Below are 21,741 nucleotides of genomic sequence, written 5' to 3' on the forward strand. Positions count from 1 at the left end.
GGATTAAGTGTTTGTCCACAGCATAGCCCTAAAATGCCCCTTCTTCATAGCCAGGTGGCTTTGCAGAGCAGTCTTATGCCCAGATGCCTGCTCGTGCTGCCTGAAACTGGGGGCTCCTGCCCAGGGCAGGGAGCAGGACTTGGGACCTGCACTCCTCTTGGCCACACGAGCACCACTGCTCCCAGGTACGCCCCCAGCTCCAGCGTCAGCAGCATTCCTCCACTGCTGGGAGACCGCTCAGCATCTTCGGGTCTGCCGCCAGTTATGCCAGTTAGCCGGGGTCTGCAACACGTCTAGGGTTTTGTTTAAACAAACAAGAGTTAGAAAACTTTATTTTAAGAGTTGCTTGAAGAAAACATTTAGTCACAAAGTCAGGTAGGGAACAACGAGGAAATGCTTGATTTGAGGCTGTCTGAGAAATATTAATACAGCGCACTTGTGCTGCTTGTTCTACTTATGTCCTTACCCCCGTCAGGGAACAGCATGGGCAGTGAATAAGAGGAAGGATATGAAGAGTAATGAAGTTCCCTGGCTATATTTGCAACCCAGGTAAAAAATCATAGCATTCAAATGTAACAACAGGCAGGAATAGATTAATTAATGCCTGAAAGGACAACATGCAGATTGTGCAGATCGTGTTTACTCTGGTATCTCCCAAAGACTTTTACATTTTCATTGGCAGCCCAGCATCTTCTAATTTATTCTATTTTTATGTATGCAGTCTGCATGTATGAAATGCCCCTATTTTCCTTGTTTTCCATGTTGGTAAATAGGTTGGCTTATGGTACCGATTTGCTATGTTACAGGCAAGGGAGGATGTGATCCACATGCTGAAGACAGAGAAAACAAAACCTGAAGTTTTAGAAGCTCATTACGGGTCTGCGGCTCCAGAGAACGTGCTCCGAGTGCTACACAGGGACGCCATCCTTGCCCAAGAAAAGTCTATAGGGGAAGACGTCTATGAGAAACCAATTTCAGAGGTAATAACTTCTTGATTTACACCATTATGTCTGCGCAGGGCGAATCCTAACCAGAAGTGAGACTTCACATACTTCGCATGTGTGCAAAACACACAAGAGGATAATACAGCGCTTGTACAAATGACAAGAAATTGAAGAAGAATTGAATATTCTTGTTCACTCAATCACAGGATAAATTGTAAGCAAAATCCCTGGGTTTGAGCACGAACAATAGAGAGCTTGTATGGTCTTTAGGGCTGGTGCCATTAAGCGAGAACAAAATCTTTGGGTGTTACATTTCTGTTTTTTAAATTCTTTTCAATTGTAGGCTCCAACTTCTATTGCTCACAGCACTGGTAAGCACTTTCTGATTTTCTTGGCATACTAGAACAATATCATTTGGGTAGTTAGGAAAAGATGACCTTCAGAGATTGACTTTGACAATATTTATGGGATTATAAATACATAATCATTTTACGTCACTTAAGCTCTAGAACTGCAAAGTCAGTTCAGCCCCTAAAGGAGACTTGTAGGACTTGATCCCTTGCTTTAAAATCTAAGAAATAAATTAATGTAGAATAGACCTGGGAATATCTGAGGCCAGTGTGAACGCCAAAATAAGCAGCCACTGCTCATGTTTATAGTTTCATAACAGTCCAGGGTATGGAGAAAGAGCATGCAACAGCGTCCAATATAATATACTGTAGTGCCTGTCCAAATCTTCATAGTTCCTCCTATTAGAACATTTAATTTTTTCACCAGGACTTTTGCCTGCCACAGGATACCTTTATACTGTGTATTCTCATTAAAGCATCTTCTGGAATTTTGGGGATGATAATAAATAAGGAAAGCAAACATTAGCATGTGAGACCGTGCATGAAATACTGTTTAGCAATGTTAAAAGAGTTTAGCAGGGCTTTTTGTCTGAAGAAGCTGATAATTTGATGGGGACCTCAGTGTAAAACTTTTGTCGTGTGTAGGTCTACAGGGGTTATGTTGGAGCTAAAACAGGATGATGACAAAATTTCATAAGTGCAAAAGATCTACTCTCAAAGGCTGAATCCAACCTGGCCCCTTTTGACTGTTTCACTTTGACTGTCATGGTCAACTTCTTGAGAGCAAATCACCATGGTCCTCCTGCTCTCTTATTTCCCTCCATTTGCGGAGGCACTCTGTGAAATAGCAACTGCCGGGCATAGCTGGGGCAGAGGAAGATGCTGTTCCCACAAAGGCAGGGGCCGGGGGTGGGCAGAGCAGGCTCTGCCAGCAGCTGTGCTGGGGGCAGGCAAGCAGAGAAGCACCAGGGCTGTGGGCTGCTTCGGTGGGGAGAAGGACGGAGTTTGTCATCTGCTCTCAAGGAACAGTGAAAGGAGGAACATGAGTAGCTGTGGTGGCTTCGGTGTGCCATGGCAACATTTCAGACACACCTCCTCGGCCTTAGTGTTTATTTGAATAATAATTGGCATATTAAATTAATTTAAAAAAACAACCAGAAAACAAAAAAGGTAAAGTGTTGATAATAAAGAATGAGAAATTTCTGTCAAAAAGGGGGCTGAGGGGAAAACTCTAAGGCTTAAAACGATATTTATTTGGTAATGTAAAACTGAATCTATGCTGAACCTAACTTTTAGCTCAGCAGTCCTACAGGTGTGTTGAAGATGCATAGCTTGAATTTCAGCCTTGATTTTACACCTTACACTCCACGTGTAGGTGTCTGGTTCCCATATAAGTGCATGAACTCAGGCTCCCGGTGTCTGAGGGCATGTATTCTGCCCTGGCATTTGCTACAGCTTTTCCCACATGAAATGAGGAAAGTGTGCACAGCACCTCACCACAGGGGAAATTCTGCACTGCAACAATATCATTTGTTACCCTAAAACTAAACGAAGTTCTGTCCTCTGTGTATGTGAGAACTGTGCAAATGTTCATTGCAAACACGTTGTCCAAAGAAATCATTACTTTTACAGGACAGTTACTCTTATTTCTAGTCACTGCTTTATGTAAAGCCCGAGACATAAAATTATGGGACTTGCATTTACCAAACACAACATTGTTCGTTAATAAATCAGATGAAGTAAGCAAGGAGACCTTTAAAACAGTCTATTCTCCTTTCCTACAATCCAGCTGGACAGACTTGAAGAAAAGCAGAAAGAGACATATCGGCGCATGCTGGAACAGCTCCTGTTGGCAGAAAAGTGCCATCGCCGCACAGTTTATGAGCTAGAAAATGAGAAACATAAACACACAGATTACATGAACAAGAGTGATGACTTTACCAACCTCTTGGAACAGGAGCGGGAGAGGTGAGTACCTGAGACGGTGCAAAGAGTATCCCCAGTGTCCCAGTGCTTGTCGGTTTAGCACTGACACAGTCTGGTATTTTCTGTGTTTAAATGGCACTAAACTCATGTGTAAACCATTTGTAAATGTTGGTACGCTCATGTTATTAGTAAGTACATTACTGTGCAAGTCTAGAGCTGGAGGAATACCACTGAACGTTCCTGTAGCGTGCGCTTGAATTAAGAAGTGAATTTGTTTTGAATTACTCGTGCCCGTTTTGGGTTCACCTCCTGGTAGCTTTTGATCAGATGTTATTTATGTTGGCTAAGGTTGGGGCTGGCTTGCTCAACTAAGCACCACATTTTGTGAAGGACGGGGCACTGTTTGTCACAGTGGGAGGATGGGGTAAGGAAAACCACAACACACATCAGGATACTGGCACACAAGTGGTAGGGATTTTGCCATGCCCTTCACGTTTAAGCTTGCAAAGTCACAAACCATTTGCATTATTTTTCATACTTTTGAAGGCACATGCCTCAGGCAAGATCTATGTTCCCCTGGAAGAAAATATTTTCACATTTTATAAAATGTGCCCAGCCTGCAATGGACTATCTGCAGTGTTTATCTCACAGGCTCACATGCTCCAAGTTTTTTTCTTCAAGTGGTTGTCCTCCTTGTGGGAGTAATAGGTTCTCCGAGTCTCTAAGAAAAGAAAGAGCAGCTACCTTAGGTGAAGAATGAACACTCAGTAACAGCCTCGGTTTTTCAATATGAAATTTTCATGCTCATACCAAACTGCTTGAAATCAATCCGCAACGTTTTGTTTGTTTTTTTTTTTAAAAAAAAAAAAAAGCTCTGAGAAAAATACTTAAGGCAATTTCAAAGAAGAAAGGCTTTTGAGGAAACCACAGTCTGGTGGTAGACATTTGCAAAAAGCCAGGAGCTAAATTGTTTAGTGTATTTCCTGAGCTCAGTTCAGCGCCAGCTTTGAGTAGGTGGCACATGAGCTACAGTGACCGTATTTCCTGGTTTAATAGCTGCTGTTTTTCTGTCTCTCTGTTTTCCTGGGTTGATTGGCAAACTTTAAAGGACAAAAATGCTTCTGAATCTTAGCAATGTGATTCTCTTAGCAGAAAATTAAAAAAATTATTGTATTTCCCAGTAAGAAGCAATTTCACATCTGATTCTCATAGATGCCATTTTTTCTCTATGCTGAATATCTGCGTATGTGTGAACATGCAGGCAACTAAAATGCCTCAAAAGTAAAAGTGGTATTAAAATACCATTTACATTTGTCTTTACATTTATATTCACTTTAATTTGACAATTGTTGCCTTCTTATTCCAGCTCAACTCACGAAGGCCACTAAATAGCCTAAGATTATGACCTGTTTTGAACCAATTTCCTTCAACTAATTGATTAAAAAGCTTTCTGTCTCACATTACTACTGCTGAGATATCAACTCCCATCTCTGTGGGCATTTTCTCATACTCTTCCTGCTCTTTTTTTGTCTTTTGAACTTCAGTTGTTCGACATTCTACAATTCTTGGAAAAACAGCAATAAAAAAAAGGAGAATTTGAGTTTGAACTTCTATTGAAAGCAGATCTTTAAGAGCAACTAAATCTGCCGCCTTTAGTCACCAGTGCCTCTGTACTGGTGGCTGCAGGGGAAGAACTGCAGTGCTGAAGCCCTTTTGATTTATGTTGAGTGACATGAGAAACCTGATGTTTGCTATTTAATCCACTTTGTTTGTCTAAGGCACTAATGAGAAAATTCGTTTCAAGTTTAGTAGCGAGCAAGCAGAGAGAACATGGCATGTAGCTAAACACGGAAAGCCAAGTATGCACATCCCCCCCTGTTTAGGGTTCTCCTCCCAGATCACTTGCAGAGCAGATTAGCAAAATCAGGATGGGCTGGAAACCACTCATTAGTGTTTAGTCCTAAATGATCTCAACTCTTCATCTTTGTTTGCTGAGCACACATGACACTGAGGCTGCACCCACATCTTTGTCGGTATTAAAAACTGGAAGTAGTATCATTTGAGGGCTATATTCATGGAGAAAGAAAGGGTGATGGGATGACTTCTCAGAAGAGCCCCGCTGTGGCAATCAGCAATTGATTTTTGTCAAAAAGAAAAAGTTTGTAGTGGAAAGATTAAATTGCAATAGGTTAAAACAGACAAAAAACTCCCATACTCATTTAATCTGCATATTGGAACAGAGAACTGACCTGCCCAAAGGCATTTCTCAGGGTCCTGCGTAGGCATTCTTGGTTTATAAGTACCACTTTATATATAATTTGTTTTACTGTGTTGCTTTGAGGCCTGAGGGTTATTTTATTTAGAGCTGAACAGACTTATAGTCTCCATGAAAAAGAAAAAGGACACCGAGGTGAACTTTGCCCATCAGCCACTCTGCTGCACTTGCAGTTATAACGTTAATGAGACAGGGTGAGCCAGAGGAAGAACAGTCCTGTGGGATGGGCATCTCACAGCAGTCTGGTACAATGAGAACAGTAATAATTTCTGTCCTGGATCTAAGTAATTTAAATAATTTCTTTCCTTACACTATTTTACCAATGTTTCCTAACCATTGTTGTCCACACCAACTTTTAGAGGCCACATCTGCTGTTGCTATGAAAGTTTGAATAAGATAAAATGGGAAATTCTTTAAGAGCAGAAATATGCCTCGGTCCTAATGTATTTCTAGCACTCGCTTAATGTATTTACTTTGGAATATTTTTTTACATACACTTTCATGCATTATCTCTAATCCATCCACAACAACATGATATGAAAGCAAACAGTCCCTATGGGAGACTAATTATTAGATCAGCCTTGCACAGGAAGGAACGGGAAAATGTGGTTTGTCAAGACTTATGCATGAAAAGTATTAAAATATTCAAAATGTAGACAGCTAGGAGGGGTAAATGGAGAAAGCTGGAAGGCCTGACTGTTGGTGTTGGCTCCATAAGTATAGCTAAGCTGTAGAAAGGTTGTGGAAAAGGTTGGCTTGTTACAGGAAAAGAGTAGTGACAACAATTTGCCAGATGGAAATGAAAGAAATCTGGTACTTTTAGTGGAAGGTCCTTCTACAGACATGGTGGCTGAAATGTTTTGCAAATTTCCCTATAGTATGCTATAATCATATCTAAAGATGGTAATGCTTTGAAACTTAGGGACAGTATTTTCTATTTTTACCATTCAAGCAAAGTTCCTCTTTTCCACGCTTGCTCACCTCAGCTGCTGTTCCTGTACCATCAAGTTCTCCTTGGGTGTCTCCTGTCCCCGGGAGTGCAAAAGCAGCCATCTGCCTGGAGCCTCCTGATGAGGCTGAGGAATAAGGAGAGGAGCTGGAGGCCCCCAGGCCCCCTCAGAGACCTTTGGTGGCAGACGGCGAGGTGAGGATTCTCTGGTCTGGCAGGTGGAGAATGAAGGGTCTGACTGGAGCTGCACTGACAACGTGGCTTGCAGTAGACACCTGAAGAGGAGACCAAGCAGCAGCAGCTGCAATGGTAGAATTAGTCCTTCCGGCACAGACGCCCCCTTGAGCTTCAGCCACGCTTTGGGCAGTGAGGTGGTGGTATGAGCTCGGGCACCAGCTAAGCTGGCTGCAGCTGAACCAGCTATTGGTATCCCCTTGCCCCAGAGAGCAGTTATGGGTTGAGAAACCCACAACAATTTATTGTTGTTTAGACAATTATTCTATCAACCAATGACTCCTCCCCACCCGGGAAGGGGAATCAGTGAAAAACAAGGAAACATGAGGTTTGAAATATAAATAGATTTAATAGAATGAGACTAAATAATTAACATTAATAATACTAGAGAACCAATATTAATCCAAATACATTACAAGGATTATACTCAGCCAATTGTATCAGTAGGAAGCTGTGCACTCCCAGCAGTGGACAGCAAATGTCGGACATTGAGCGCTACGGCTTCGGGAGGAATGGAAGGCCTTGGGGGATCAGCACCGAGGCAAGAAGTTCTCAGGATTGCAGCCACCAAGGGAGAGAGAGTAATTTGCAGCAAACTTTCTAATTTATATTGAATGTGATGTTGATGGTATGAAATAACCCTGTTGGCCAGCTTGACTCAAGTGCCCGGGTCTCGCTCCTCCTCATCCCTGCACCAGGCGAGCTCGAAAATACTGAGACCTTGAAACCGTGTATCATAGCTGGCTATAAAGTAAATATTTTCACAAATTCAGACACTAGAGTCTTCTAAAAGTGCAGTTTTCCCAAGAATTAGAAGAGAAATTAGTCCTGTGTCGCTGAAACCAGGACAAAAGCTCTTGTGCAAAGCAAGCTTAACATGAAGTGGTACTTGGTTGTTCTCTGTTCTGGCCAGTCCCAGCCCTCTTGCCTTTAGGGAACTTGGCGGGGGAGGGGAAGAAATCTTTAGGATCAATTTTAAACTATTTTATTCGATCAGCAGGGCTTTTTCTTCTTGTGGAAAAGGGGAGAGCTCTGTGTAACCTCGGCACTGCTTCGACCTCTCGATCAACCTAGGAGATGTTTAAAATCCTGACATTTTTAGAGGTGCTAATCTCTGAACAATTTGTCTTGTACTCTTCTTTTAATCCCGTTTGTTGACAACGCATTTTGCTGCTATTAAAAGCACTGGAAAGCTCCCATTGATTTTAATGGTTCAGAAGCAGGCTTGTGGTGGGGACCAGAGAGCCAGTCCTGCAGGAGGGATGGTAGAAATAGCCTGAAAGCCTTCAAAATGGGGGGGAGGAAGGAGTTTCTTTCATATGCATGGGACACGGTTGGCGGAATAGAGGGTGCGATGTGGCAGAAAGGCTTTGTTGGAGCTCGTTAAGGGAGATCTGTGCAACTGCTTTGTGAGTAATTTGATCATTTCCAGCACCATCCCTGAGACTCTTTTACCCCACCACAAAACGTGTCAGTAAATACACACCCAGTATCCAATGTAAGTATTGTCCGTCTGAAAGCATCGATATTATGTTTGATCACATTTTATTGTAAGACTTCACAGAAGTGATGAGGTTTTTAAATTGGCTCTTGCTTTCCTTGCTGCAGCTTCAAATTATTCTTTACAACCACAGCGACAGTGTTCCCGGTGCACTGAGGCATTTCACATTTTCCTCAAAGGCAAGGCTGAGGATTCAGTCTGTACTTCCTAAGCAGTGCCCTGCTAAATCTGGTTTTAGTTAAACCCTCTTTTTGAAGTACATGGCCATAATTAGATCTGCTTAGAGGAGACAGCAGGACTGTGACCCCAGATCTTTCCTCCACAAAGTTTCCTTTCAGTCTTTGCGTAAAATTGTCTCCTCTCTGCCTCCCCCATTGCAGCACCCCCAGCAAGGAATGCACTGGCAAGTCCCTCGGAGGTCTGTGATAATACATTCCTCTCAGCTTCGGTCATCCTGGCACTGAGATGCTCTTGGCTGCTCTGCTGGTGATGTCATTCTGGGCCCGCATCACCTGCAAAGGAAACCAATCTGCGAGCAATAAAGCAAACAGCCGTCTTGAAACACAAATGGGAGTGTTAATGTTAGCAAGTTTTTAAAATATTTTTTCCCCCTTTTTGCATTATCTGCTTTTATTACCAAAGCTCCCCTTCCCCCTTTTCCCACGAGACGGCAGCACCAAGCCTTTCATTGGGAAGCGCTTGCCTTTTTGTTCCCCTTTTATTTCATGGACCCAAGCAAGTGTAAAGGCTGGAGCGTGACACAGCTTGGAGATTTTGGGTGCGTTACCTTTCCAGTTTGCATTTTCTCTTGATTTTATGGAGATTGTAAAATAAAGAAGCTGGCAGGAAGACAGCGGGATAGAGTATCCATCAGTCAATTGTTTAGAGAACAATCAAGCCAAAATTATGAAGTGTTCAGGGCTAATAAATCTCTCTGATTTACCAGTTTAAGGCCAAATTCTGTAGTAAGAACAGCCCCATACAGAGATATTGGGGTGAGGTATATAGTGCAAATATATAGCACAGATTTTGGCCTGTAACTGTGTAATCTGTTGGTGATTCCTTTAAAGTCTGGAAAGTAAGTTGCTTCACAGAAAGATTTTTGCTATTTTTTTCTCTGAGAGTTCTCAGCCATATTTCCACTCTGACTTTTTTTTTTTTTCTCATATGGTGATTGTTTCTATGTCCTGGTTTCCAAATTGTGACCCAAAAAAAGGAAAAGCCAGCCCAATGGGACTGTGGGAATTCACCACTGCCTACAGTAGTTACTCATCTTACGGCACATTACTGGCCATAGTAGAGCACTGACTCACTCTCTGTCTGCTTTTCAGTAAGTGCATCTCTAAACTTTTAATCTTATAATGAAGAAGACAAGGGCAACAGTACAGTTTTCATTCTCTTCTTTTAGGCTGACATACTATCTGTATGGTTCGGAAACATTGGCTATTTTCTGTCAATGTAATATATTTGCAGGATCACAGATCACAAATTCTGTGGTAGTCTATTAAAAGAAAGAAATGAAAAAACCTGGCAATGACAAATAACATTTCTGCACAGTTAAGTAAATCTGAAGGTCATCCATTTTGCAGGTCCTGTTTTACAGCTCTAGCTGATTGCAAGGCAGCGACTGCTCGAAGTTTATGTTTTAACTCATGAATCTGGTCCCAAGTTCCAACAAAATGGCTCCAAAGGTAATTTAAAAACGAGAGAACAAACAGGCACCTCGGACTGCGGAGAAACAATATGAAAGTATTGCGAGTCTTACACAATGTGAGGCTTGCCATGAGCTGGGACTAATCCAAATCCATCTTTTCACACTTGGATAGTCCTCAAAACTGTCCAGTCTTTCAGTCACTTCTGGGATTATATAAAATGTCATCATGTGTTGTTTCAGCTATTCTTCCAAAAATTATTTCTAAGTAGGCATCAGCTTCACAGCCCTTGAGAGAAAATTATTATACAAAACTATATGTAGTTCATTATTCCTAGCAAGTTTGCTTGCTAAAATCATCAATTCAAATGCTCCCAGGGTCAGACCAGGGGAAAAAATGACTTCATTCAAAATCTACTCACGAACCCAAACTCTGTCCAGGGTGCAATAGGTAACAATTTTAATGTTTAAGGGGCCTTTGGCATGTTTCAGAGTTATTATACTACTGAAATAAATATAAATTCACAGTTCTACTGAGGCTGTCTTTTTGAGTTGTCATTTTTTTAGGCAAAGAAAACAAGAACTGAATCAGGGTCATGTAGGGAAAATTGCTTCCTCATTCAGAAAGATTAGAAACAGGTTTCAGTTGAAGTGCCAGATTTCAGTGAATTTCTAAAAAATTTAGACAGATACCAATTATTTACTGGCATTATAGGTGTATGCTAATAGGCACTCAAGCTTGAACATGTTGCTTTAATTTTAAATGGAAGTTTACCTGTGCAGAGATGTACAGACTGATACAGACGTATATAACTTACTATTTTGATTAATGCCCTACAAATATTCAAGACCTGTTCTGCATGGTCAGTTAACTTCCACTAAACTTTGTAAAGAACCTCAAGATGTCATCTGACTTGGGGGGTTATTCTGACTCAGTGAGCCTACATAGAAACTTTCCTAACCTTAAACAGATACAATGTTTTTCCGTTTTCATTCCCCAAAAGGGTGCTAAGTGCATCCCTTTCTGTTCCTGCAGTATCTCCACCAGCAGTGGAGCATACGAATAATGAGTTTTATATTTGCATCATTTCAGTTTTCTGTTCCCACTCTTCCTGGGTAAGACTGTTCCACCTTTACAAGTCACTTTTACACTTTCTGAGTTCTTTGCTACAAAGGGGAAAAAATCTTCTTGTAGGTCAGTGTCTGGGCATTCTAATTCCCCCAGACACAGGAATTCACTGGGCCGGGTCTCTTCATCTCCCAAAAAGTGAGGATTTTTCACTTGTGGGCTTGGTGAATGGTGCCAAGATACGGTCCTCTCTATCTGCTGCATATATTAAAATGAGAAAGATGGAAATGAAATTACTTATACAAGATGAACAAATCCTTCACTGAAATCCACGTGAAATCTTTTATTCATTTGAATAAGAGAGAAAACAGAAGTGTTTTGGGTTTTGGTTTTTTTCTTTGATAATTACGTATTGCATTTTTGTTTCAACTCTGAACTGAAAAATCAATTGCTCACACAGTTCTGTTACCCAGTTACTTATGTTAGGGAATGATTAATAATAACATAGCTGACTATGTAACACCCTAATGAGAAAATATAAAGAAATGAGCAGAAAATGAGGCTAAATTACAGCAGAGTGACAGCAATGCTTTTCTGATGATAGCAATTATATCATAGGTGAAAAAGTATCTCTTGGTGACAAGTATATATATCACAGGATGAAAGTTCCTGTACAATTCCATTTAAAATGTTTATTTTCAGAGGAACTGGAAAGGCATAGGCATATTCTCTTTCATCATTTAAATCCCAGGCTTTTCCTAGATTACTTCACTTGTTTTAAAATGATGCATAGCTTTCAACATTTTTTCTTTTTGCAAATGACTGACTGGGAGATGATGCTGGTTTCCCAAAACAAGTAGGGGCGAAACAGTGTCTATACTGTGGGAAGGCAGAGGGGTGGTGTGGAGGATAGAGCATTGCCGCTTGCAGTTGTTGCACAGCTCATGCTTTGTGGTAATCCTGCGATGGAGAAGAGTGTGTCCTGGTTTGACTGGCTCATGTCCTTACCTGACAGACCATGTGCTGTCGGTCCAACTTGCTTTCGGTGGCAGGCACTATTGCTTTGTGCTCATCATTAGCACACTGAGCTCTCCGCACGCAGCTTCCTTGGGTCTTGGGAAATAACTAATCCATAAAAACACCAACCTGACGCTGGGTTTTATGAGCACAGAGCTGGCACTGGTGCAATTCCTTTGAAGTCAGTAGAGCTTTTCTTGATTAATGGGATTAATGAGAATCTGGGTAGCAACTCTAAAGATGTTAAAAGAATGTGTGTGTGTGTGCACGTGAAGAAGTATATATATGTATATATAAATGTATTACATACAGCAGTTTCTTGAGTGGAGTTACAGCACCTGGATAAGATTTTACTCTCCAGTAAAATAACTTACCAAAAATATTTATTTCCTGTATGATTATATATTTATATAACTTCTATATGCATTTCTGTTTATTAGAATAGAATTTATTACTATATTATTTTTACATAATTTCCACAGCCATGTAACGCCTTTGTATTTTGAATTATTTTTGGTCATCGTTGCCTATTGATTCTGCCAAGGAGGCTGTAAGCTTTTCCAAACTGATTTTACCTGTCTTTGCGTGTAAGGCATCATTTGCACTTATGACACTATAACATTTTTTAAAAAAATAGTGATTTGTGAGCAAGGATGCTCAGTGGAAGTCAACAGCTGACAACCAAATAAATACCCGATTAGCAAACAGGATGCATAAGCCCTGTGGTTATTCAGAGGGCAACACAGACATGGCAGAAAGAAATTTTAAGGCAAGCAGAGGCAAGAAGAGCGCCTTCTTCTAATTCACATGTACTCATGAAACTGGCCCGGTTTCTCCTTGCTTGCTTTCCATTTGGGTACATGAGTTTTCCCTGTTCTTTCCTTTCACCATCCAAACGCTACACAGGCTGGTGGACAGGATATCATCTAGGAAAGGGGTAGTGCAAGTTGGAATTATTTCAGCCTAAGGAGAGAAATAAAACCAGGTATGCTGGTGCAAGAGGCTGCCCCCTTGCAAGTCTTTCTTCAAATGGAAGCACCTATGGCTCCCATCCTCGTGCAATGGCTGTGGTCAGCCCATGTCTCCCTGGTCCTAAGAACAAGCCCCTTGCCATTCTGTCTGTAGAGACATGTATTTCATGAGTCCCAAATAACCTCAGGTGGAGAATGATGTTCAGCTCAGGCAAGACTATGGGACTTCCAAGGACGCGCAACAGCAAGTATGGGCAACCAAAATACAGATCTGCCCCAAAATTAGGTGCCTATGAACATAGAGATTTATATGTGTGTTGTTTTTTGATTTGTTTTTTATCTTCCCTCTTAAATTATTAATTAACTGCATTCCAGTGATCTATGTGAGTCTTTTTCGGATCCTGCTTTAAGCAACAACAAATAGGAGGTTAAAATAGCAGGCTCAAATCTTGGTAGAGTCTAGCCCCTGGGTGAGTGCTGTGGGGTGTACAGTGGGGACAGCCTCTTCTATAATTCCCTCTCAATAGACACAAATCTTCTAATATAAGCAGCACACCTATGAATTGCATGAGCTGTAGTAATTAGCTATGTGGCAGTAGAAAAGCTTGGTGTAGGTGTAGGGGGCTTTTTTGTTGGTTTTTTTTTTTTTTTCAGGGTTGTGCTGGGTTTTTGTGGTATTGGGGTTTTTTTTTTTGGGGGGGGGGGTGAGGGAGGTGTCTGTTTATGCTACACCTCCAGAACACAGGGGCAAAAAGCAGTAGCAAAGGTGGCGTTGTGAGATTAATGTGGTGGGCAGGTGTGTGCTCCTTTGTGTTCAGGGCAAGAGCTGAGGGTCCTGGCATGAATGTTAACAGAAATACCTTCATAGCCTTTCAGACTGACAGCTGGGACACGACATGGTAGGATGTGGTGTGACACCCAGGATTACTCAGTGTTGATGTTGTTAAAATCTATCAGTCTCTCTTTAGTTCATAAAAGCAGCTGCTGACTGCTCTTTTACAGCATTTGAAAATTTTACTGAGGATTCATTATTTGCTGAATATGGTGCTCACAGGAAGTCATGTTTAAAAATCTAGAAGGAATCTTCATGACGTTATTTACTTTACTTTTATAGGTGTGTTTTGTTTTATCCTTATGTCAAGCTGTGACTGAGGTGGCCAAATATAATATAAAACAGTGCACACATAGCCTGTATTTCTAGGAAAATCTGAGACCCTGCACTGAGGGAAATGGAGTTTTTATATTGACTCCACTTGAGCAGACTCTTGCTCTCAAGCTGCATTGCTGTTGTACAGCTGTGTGAGCTTTTCCATGCTTGACTAGCCCAGTGCGTGCAATTGTATGAATGATGCTACTTCCTAAAACCACATTTTAAAGCTCTTCGCTCTTTTTTTTTTTTTGAACACTTCTCCCATGTTTGAGATCCTGTCATGGTGACTCCAGATACCACCACTTGGGTTGCTTGATGCTAAAATAAAGCAGCAATTCGTTGGTGCCTGCTTTCTCTTGGTTTTCCTGCCCGCTTGTTTTATTCACTCTATCAAATACATAGGATAATAAGGAAGTCCAGAAAAGGTCAGCAGGAGTTAGAGCAATGGGGCAAGAACCGAACTGGTGGAACTGGAAGGTAAAGGACGAGGAATAGCAAAGAAGCTATTTAGCTTCTTTGGAAGCTATTTAGCTTCTTAGCTTCTTAGGAAGGGTTTAGGGCAAAGGATGGCAGCCACAAGACTAATAATATGTCTTTGGACTGCAAAAGAAACTGGAAAAGGGCAGATTTAGATTAGACATTAGGAAGAAAATTTTCACTTTGTGGGTGGTAAGGCACTGGAACAGGTTGCCCAGAGAAGCTGTGGAAGCTCCATCCCTGGAGGTGTTCAAGGCCAGGCTAGATGGGGTTTTGAGCAACCTGGTCTAGTGGGAGGTGTCCCTGCCTACGGCAAGTGGTTGGAACTACATGATCTTCAAGGTCCCTTCCAACCTAAGCCATTCTATGATTCTATGTTTCTATGAATATGGGAAGTGAATCTGACTTAAGAGGTTAATGAGAACAGAGGGAGTGGTGAGGGGAACTAGCCGTTGGTGAAAGTAGAGTGCTGTAGAGCCTGCCAGGTGGATGACAGAGGGAAGAAAGATGGTGAAGAGATGAAGATAGAAGAGAGACGAGCTGCAAGCAGAAGACATATAAAGAGAAATACAGCAAAAATGAAGAAGAAGGCAACATATTGATGATGTTGCCTGACACAGTGTAGCACAGGCACTGGGACTTGCCAGAACATGTTTGTACCAACAGATGATACACTCTAGGGAAAAACAGTAATTCTGCCTTGATTTTCAGTTTCCAGTAAGGGAATATTCACCACTGTTCTTTATGAGTTACTTATTGTCACGCTTAAAAACGCAACCCTTATCTCTAGATGGAGTACTTTTGTTCTACAAACCCACACTTGGAGAAGTCAGGGGGAGGTGGCAGAAGGGCAACAACAGAGGATAAGCTGCCAACAGAACAAAAGCAACACACAGGTGAAAATCAGTCAGGGTTAATTAATGTCCCAGATCCCACTTCAGCAATAGAGGCTGAGACACTGCCAAAAGACTAAGTTTCTCTCTCCCGGTAAGCTGAGAACAGCCACAGCTCTCCCTGTTTGCAAAGCCTCAAGGTCACTCCTCCACATCATTTTTCTGCATGAACACCTAGCACATCAAAAGTGAGTAATTTAGAGAAACAAGGGTGGAGGCCAGAGCAGGGAAAGATGACATTAGCAGGGTGCTCTGATAAAGCATGCATGCATGGAAGCAGACAACACTAAAAACGGCAGGTCCACAGAGGCAGCAAGGAATCGTCTGGACAGGCTGGGTCAATGGGCGGAGGCCAAAGGTATGAGATTCAACAAGGCCACGTGCCGGGTCCTGCATTTGGGTCACAACAACCCCATGCAGCGCTACAGGCTCAGGGAAGAGTGGCTGGAAAGCTGTCTGGTGGAAAAGGACCTGGGGCTGTTGGTCGACAGCCGGCTGAATATGAACCAGCAGTGTGCCCAGGTGGCCAAGAAGGCCAATAGCATTCTGGCTTGTATCAGAAATAGCATGGCCAGCAGCACAAGGGAAGTGATTGTACCTCTGGTGAGGCCGCACCTCAAATATTGTGTTCAGTTTTGGGGACCTCACTACAGGATGGACACTGAGGTACTGGAGCATATCCAGAGAAAGGCAAAGAAACTGGTGAGGGATCTGGAGCAGAGGTCCTATGAGAAGCAGCTGAGGGAACTGGGGTTGTTTGGCCTGGAGAAAAGGAGCCTCAGGGGACACCTTATTTCTCTCTACAGCTACCTGAAAGGAGGTTGTAGGGACGTGGGGGTCAGGCTCTTCTCCCAAGTAACAAGCGATAGGACAAAAGGAAATGGCTTCAAGTTGTGCCAGGAGAGCTTTAGATTGGATAATAGGAAAAATTTCTTCACTGAAAGGGTTACTGAGCATTGGAACAGGCTGCCCAGGGAAGTGGTTGAGTCACCATCTCTGGATTTACTTAAAAGACATGTAAATGTAGTGCTTAGGGACACAGTATAGTGATGGGCTTCGCTGTGTTAGGTCAATGGTTGGATTCAATGATCTTAAAGATCTTTTTCAACCTAAAGGATTCTATGATTCGACGTTTCTATGATTCTATGGTTGTGCCATCATGGCATTTCTCTGAGGTCCTGGACACCTGGGCACCTCTGCCCCTGACTCCAGAGAAACTTTGGTCAAAGGGCCACAGCCTGCTTCTATGTCACTGTTGGTGTTTATTCACAAAATAATGATCAGAACGTACTATGAAACAGTACACTTGACCTAGAATAATTAGCTATGTAGACAGGTCCTACCCCAGCTGTATCACCTTTACTTAAGGGAGTCCCACCAATGTAGGCTTTGTTCCTCATGGAGAGAAGAAACTAGTGCTATAATTTCATGTTGTGCATTTCTGTATTAAGCTATAATTTCCACTCAATTTTGTTCTATTTATTTATTAAATATCTAAGTCAGGTGTGTAATATTGGAGATACTGAGCTTTCCCAGATATCAAAAGGATACATAGAAGTATTAAGAAAGCAGAAAGCAGAAAACCAGAAGGGAAAAAAATAAAAAAGGGAAAAGGGAAAACGAAGCCAGAAATGCTTTTGTTAAACTTTTGAATCATGCTTCCATAAAAGGCAGTAGATCCTAACATAGGAAATTTTCATGCTGCAAAAAGAAAAAGAATTTTAAATCTAGGCAGCATGACTTATTTAGAAAGATCTGGGGAGCAATAAAAAAGCCAGTGTGTGAATGTATGTGCACGTGTGTGTGCACGCGCGCACAGTTTCTTTAACAGCTGCTTGGTACAACCTGTTTTAAATAAGAACAAAGGTGAACAAAGCCAGTTGTTAGTGCAGTTCACCAAATGAAGTTTTTTAGTGTGCATGACGTATGCCATATAAAATGTATTGCCTGAGATATAACAGCACAGAGTCCAACCTGAAGTTTTTTTCTCAGGCTTTTCCTACAAAGTCATGTTTCAAGAATTTATTGTACTTATCTTCATTATTTATTTGTGCCCAGAAGGCCCAACAGATCACCTTGTTCTCTGTAGCTTCAGCAGCAAATTAAAATCAGCCTCGTCCCTCCCTCAATATTTAAAGTTTTCATGTTCTGTCAAGATGGCACTGAACTCATTAATATCTGTTATGCTCAGAGTAGGCAACTGGCTAAGTAGAAAGTGGAGGACAGGTCTGGCTTACCAACCGAGTTCAACTTACCGAAAGAAGGAAAAAAACCACCCCAAAATAATGATGAAAGGTTTTCACTGCTTTAGGAGTTTTATGAACAAACAACAACAACAAAAAAAAAATAGATCTGGTAAGCTACACAGTGTACTTTTTCATGTATGTTAGTAAACACAATTTCAGGAAAAGTTTTGTTTTGCACAAACAGAAATATTTGTGCTTTTTGTAACATGTTACAGAACTTGGAGAGAGTTGCAAGTGCTGCCTTCATTGTAAATGATATGTATGTTTCTGCACTGAAGATAAAGAGCCAAGAGAGAGCAGGGCAGTCTGCTGGAAAGGTTACAAAGCCCTGTTTACAGAAAATTTTATAATCAGGCAATCATTTGTTACAAGTCTCCATGATCCACAAGAGGAATCCAGCGCTGCACAGAGTTTAGTGAATTTTTAAAGAGAGCAACAATATCAAAGAAATGTGTAGTCTATTAGCACATCATTAAATAGTTAAACCAATTCCATCTTTTGCTTCCCAGTTACTCTCCTCTGTTGCAGACAACTGTGCCAGATGCACAGTACAATTTCTGACTTTCAGAGGTGAGTTGGAATTTGGGATTCCTATCTATTCCCTCCCCTGCTTTTCTTTCTTGGTGTTTTTCTTATCCGGCCTCACAATGTTGAAAGTGCTGCTTTACTCTGGAATGCATTTCTTGGACTACTTCATCCCAATGAAAGCATAAACAAAAAGACTGATGCAATTCTGGGGAGCAAGTTAGATTTTCCCAGCCTCTGATGTGACTTAAAAGTGAAGGTTCTCTTGAGAAATAACAAGATATGGAGTACCTTTATATTTTTATATATACACATAATTTGATTCCTATGCAGTAAAAGAAAAGTTGTAAAGGTTAAAGACCTGTTTGACCTTAGCTATGACAACCTATGGGATGTCCACTATAGCCCAGGTACTGCTCTAATGGTGGGTACCTGGAGCAGTTGGACTGGTGATGGAGAATATGAAGTCTGGTGGTGGTACAGACATATCTCAGCTAGTGCAGGGTGTGTAGGCTCACCACTACCAAGCTGTACTTTCTCTAACAAGCCTTGCATCCTGTTGTCTGCTGGCTCACAACTGGATAACTTCAGTGACTCTACATCACCTTCCCTGGGCTTTTATTCCAAAGTTAGAGAGTAAGCTGGGAGAGCTGGTGGTCTGGCATAAGTCCCCTCTGGGGATCACTGGTGGTCACAGGTACCACTGATGACTACCATGTGGTGTATGTTGCCTTGTCTTAGTGATCTGACCTAATTTAGATTTTTTTCAACACAAGGTTGGTCAGGCCTTGGAACAGGTTGCCCAGATGTCTCCATCCTTGGAGGTGTCTGGGACTTGGGCAGAGCAAGCCCTGTACAACCTGCTCTAACTGGACCCGTGGCAGGGCTGACCTAGACATCTCCAAGGTCCTTTCCAACCTCAACCATTCTGTGATTTTATGATGCAGCACCCTCCAGAGGACACCACAGTTTCCTGAGACTCTGCTTTTGCCAGGGCAAGAGGCAGTGGCTTGGACTGGGGCAGTCTCTGTGGCAACCTCTGGGCATTCCCTTTAATTCCTCGCCAGGCAGGAATACTGGCAGTGCCCTCAGTCACCCTCTGGTCTTCTCATGACACATTATTGTTCTGTCTTTGGTTTTTTTTTCTGACAAATTTGTGATGAGTAGAGGTAATGCCTTGAAGTCTGTGGTGTAGACAGAAGTCTGCTACATGGCAGTTTCAACTGTGAGTGGTCAGACCTCATGAAATGGGTGATCCCTTCTGTCCTGGACCCCCAGTGCCCCCTCCCTTCTTCCTGTCACACATCTATACAAAGATGACTGCTATGGACTCACAGCTGCTTTCCTAATAGAAATATTACGATACTTTTGATGTCCTTGAGCTCTGACCTGAGACCATGAAAACACAGATGAGGGAAGATGTGTTGTTTGCAGTTCCAGCCTGGTCCAAGCACAGCAGGATGGATCAGAGAAGAGCCAGAGCAGATATGAGCGGACATCTAGGAGGGTTGTGAATTTGGGAGAGGTGGGGGTTAGAAATGGAATGCAGAGGTGAGGAGGACTCTGAGACTGAATGGTGGATGCAGTGAGACTGGGACGAGCTGTGCAACGAGCTCAGAGCCCAGAGCCAACTGGGACAGGGTGTGTGACCAGATATCCTCCTGCAGAGCCAGCAGCGCCGGCGGGGCAGAGCCTGGCTCCCGCCTGCTGATCACACTCAAACCCATCTGTCAGCAGATAGTTTTGAAACTTGCTTGCAAAGTGCTCTGTGCCCTTCTAGTATCAAACTGCCTCGAGACTGACACCCTGCTATTGCTATCAATTATTTTGTTAACTCAGAGTGTAGACTTTTATGCGGGCAATCTAAAGGATCTAAACTCTTCTGACAATCTCCCTAACTGCCAATGTAATGCCACATCATTAAATTGCAATGGTGGATATTTATTTCAGTGTTTGCCATTGTGCATGCAATTTCCTCTTTTTAAAGAATATGTAGCTCTACCAGAACGGTTACTAGGATTGCAAAGAACACGGTAAGTAGATTAAGCAGAACATTTGTCTGCCTGATGCATGTGATCATTAGTAATTGCATAATCAAACACAAGTTTTGTACAGAAACCTTTCCTCTGACACTGGAAAAAATAGAAATGTATTGAGATGCATCAGCTTTGCACATAGGAGGCAACAATTTCGCTGTAGGACCCCAACTTCATCTTTTGGAAAGTATGTAGTAAATGAGGTAGGGGAACACAAAAAGGGAGAGAATGATTAAGACTGGTATATGTTTCCTTGGAAAATGTGACTCTACCCCTGTTGAGTTTGTGTGATGGATTTCCTACATGGCACTAGTTAAGTCAAATGAAGCTGATTTACATGGGTAGTGAACGTTTCTCACTTTAAGACTGATGCTCATTTTGGGGTGCTTGTTGGAGATGTGGGCTCTGATGTGCAGCAGTCTGGAGCATCCGCTTTGGGGCTGAAGGCAAAGGGGGCTGTGACCTGAGCACAGGCAGCATCCACCCTGCAGCGCTCTGAAAACCACGTCCTATGTACCCTGGTGTCCAACCTAGACCCTCGTCCCTTTGTGCTGCTATTTCCCACCCAGCAATGAGCAATTCTGTTCTCAGCAGAGTCTGAAGAGTGTGTGGTAAACAGAGCCTTGAATAAAGAGCATAAAATCAGTCATTAAGCACCTGCTTTTCAAATGAGCACTGCCCAGCCTGTATGCTGAATGAGGCGAGGGTCCTAAGGAAAAATAACGAAAGAACATAATATTAGATAGTTTCTCAAAAATGTAAACACACACACTGGTCCATTTGTGTGGTTAATAATATTTGACATGATCCACTTTCAGTAGTTTTGGATATTACAGGCTTCTTAAAAAAGAGGAAGGGGAAGGGGAAGAGGAAGAGGAAGAGGGAAGAAAAGGAGAAGGAGAGGGGGAAAGGGAAGGGGAAGGGAAAGGGATGAGTGATTTCTAGTTCCCCTTGTAAAGACTGAAGAGGTGACCACGGGCAATATAGGGAATCATTAGGCAAATAGAAGGAATCCCCAAATCCTTTTATGTTGGTTTGGGAACAAAAGAGCTGATTTAGGACTTCTTTAGTGCAGGGAACTAGCAGAATGGTGCTTTTCAGACCTCATGCAGACTCTCGGTTAGCCTTGCTAGTATGCATGAATTTTCAAAACCAAATATGCATGTATATTAAATCCACGGGGGATTTTCTTCATGTCTTCACGCTTTTCTCAACTGATCTTAGGATCAGCCAGTGCTCACTAACAGCAGCACTGCTACTTCAAACACCAGCAAGACAAGAGAAAAGCAACAGGAACTTTTTTTTTTTTTTTTTTTTTTTCCAGTCTAAGGAAGGAATTGGCAGCTCGGACTGGGAAGCATCGCTTTTGTGCATCCCAGTTGTTACGCGAAAGCCATTCGCACGGGTTCCCCGAGATCAAATTATCATTTCTTAATCGTTAACCTATAAACTGGAAGCCCGGAGGGGGCTGTCAATTATAAACTCCGGGAAAAGGGATGCTGAAAGCGAGCGCTGGCCGAAGCGAGC

The 21,741-nt window shown here is 42.2% G+C and overlaps 1 protein-coding gene across 1 annotated transcript in view; it reads left to right on the top strand.

The window, feature by feature from the left end:
* FILIP1 (filamin A interacting protein 1) overlaps window positions 1-21,741 on the top strand; it is a 112,594-nt gene that overhangs the window by 63,857 nt on the left and 26,996 nt on the right. The window contains exons 4-5 of the mRNA XM_009895755.1: window positions 807-980; window positions 3,084-3,262. Of these exons, the coding sequence (XP_009894057.1) occupies window positions 807-980; window positions 3,084-3,262 (353 nt within the window). The remainder of the gene's footprint in view (window positions 1-806; window positions 981-3,083; window positions 3,263-21,741) is intronic.

Source organism: Charadrius vociferus, unplaced genomic scaffold (genome assembly GCF_000708025.1).
Source record: "Charadrius vociferus isolate BGI_N301 unplaced genomic scaffold, ASM70802v2 scaffold362, whole genome shotgun sequence".
Classification (NCBI taxonomy): Eukaryota; Metazoa; Chordata; class Aves; order Charadriiformes; family Charadriidae; genus Charadrius; species Charadrius vociferus.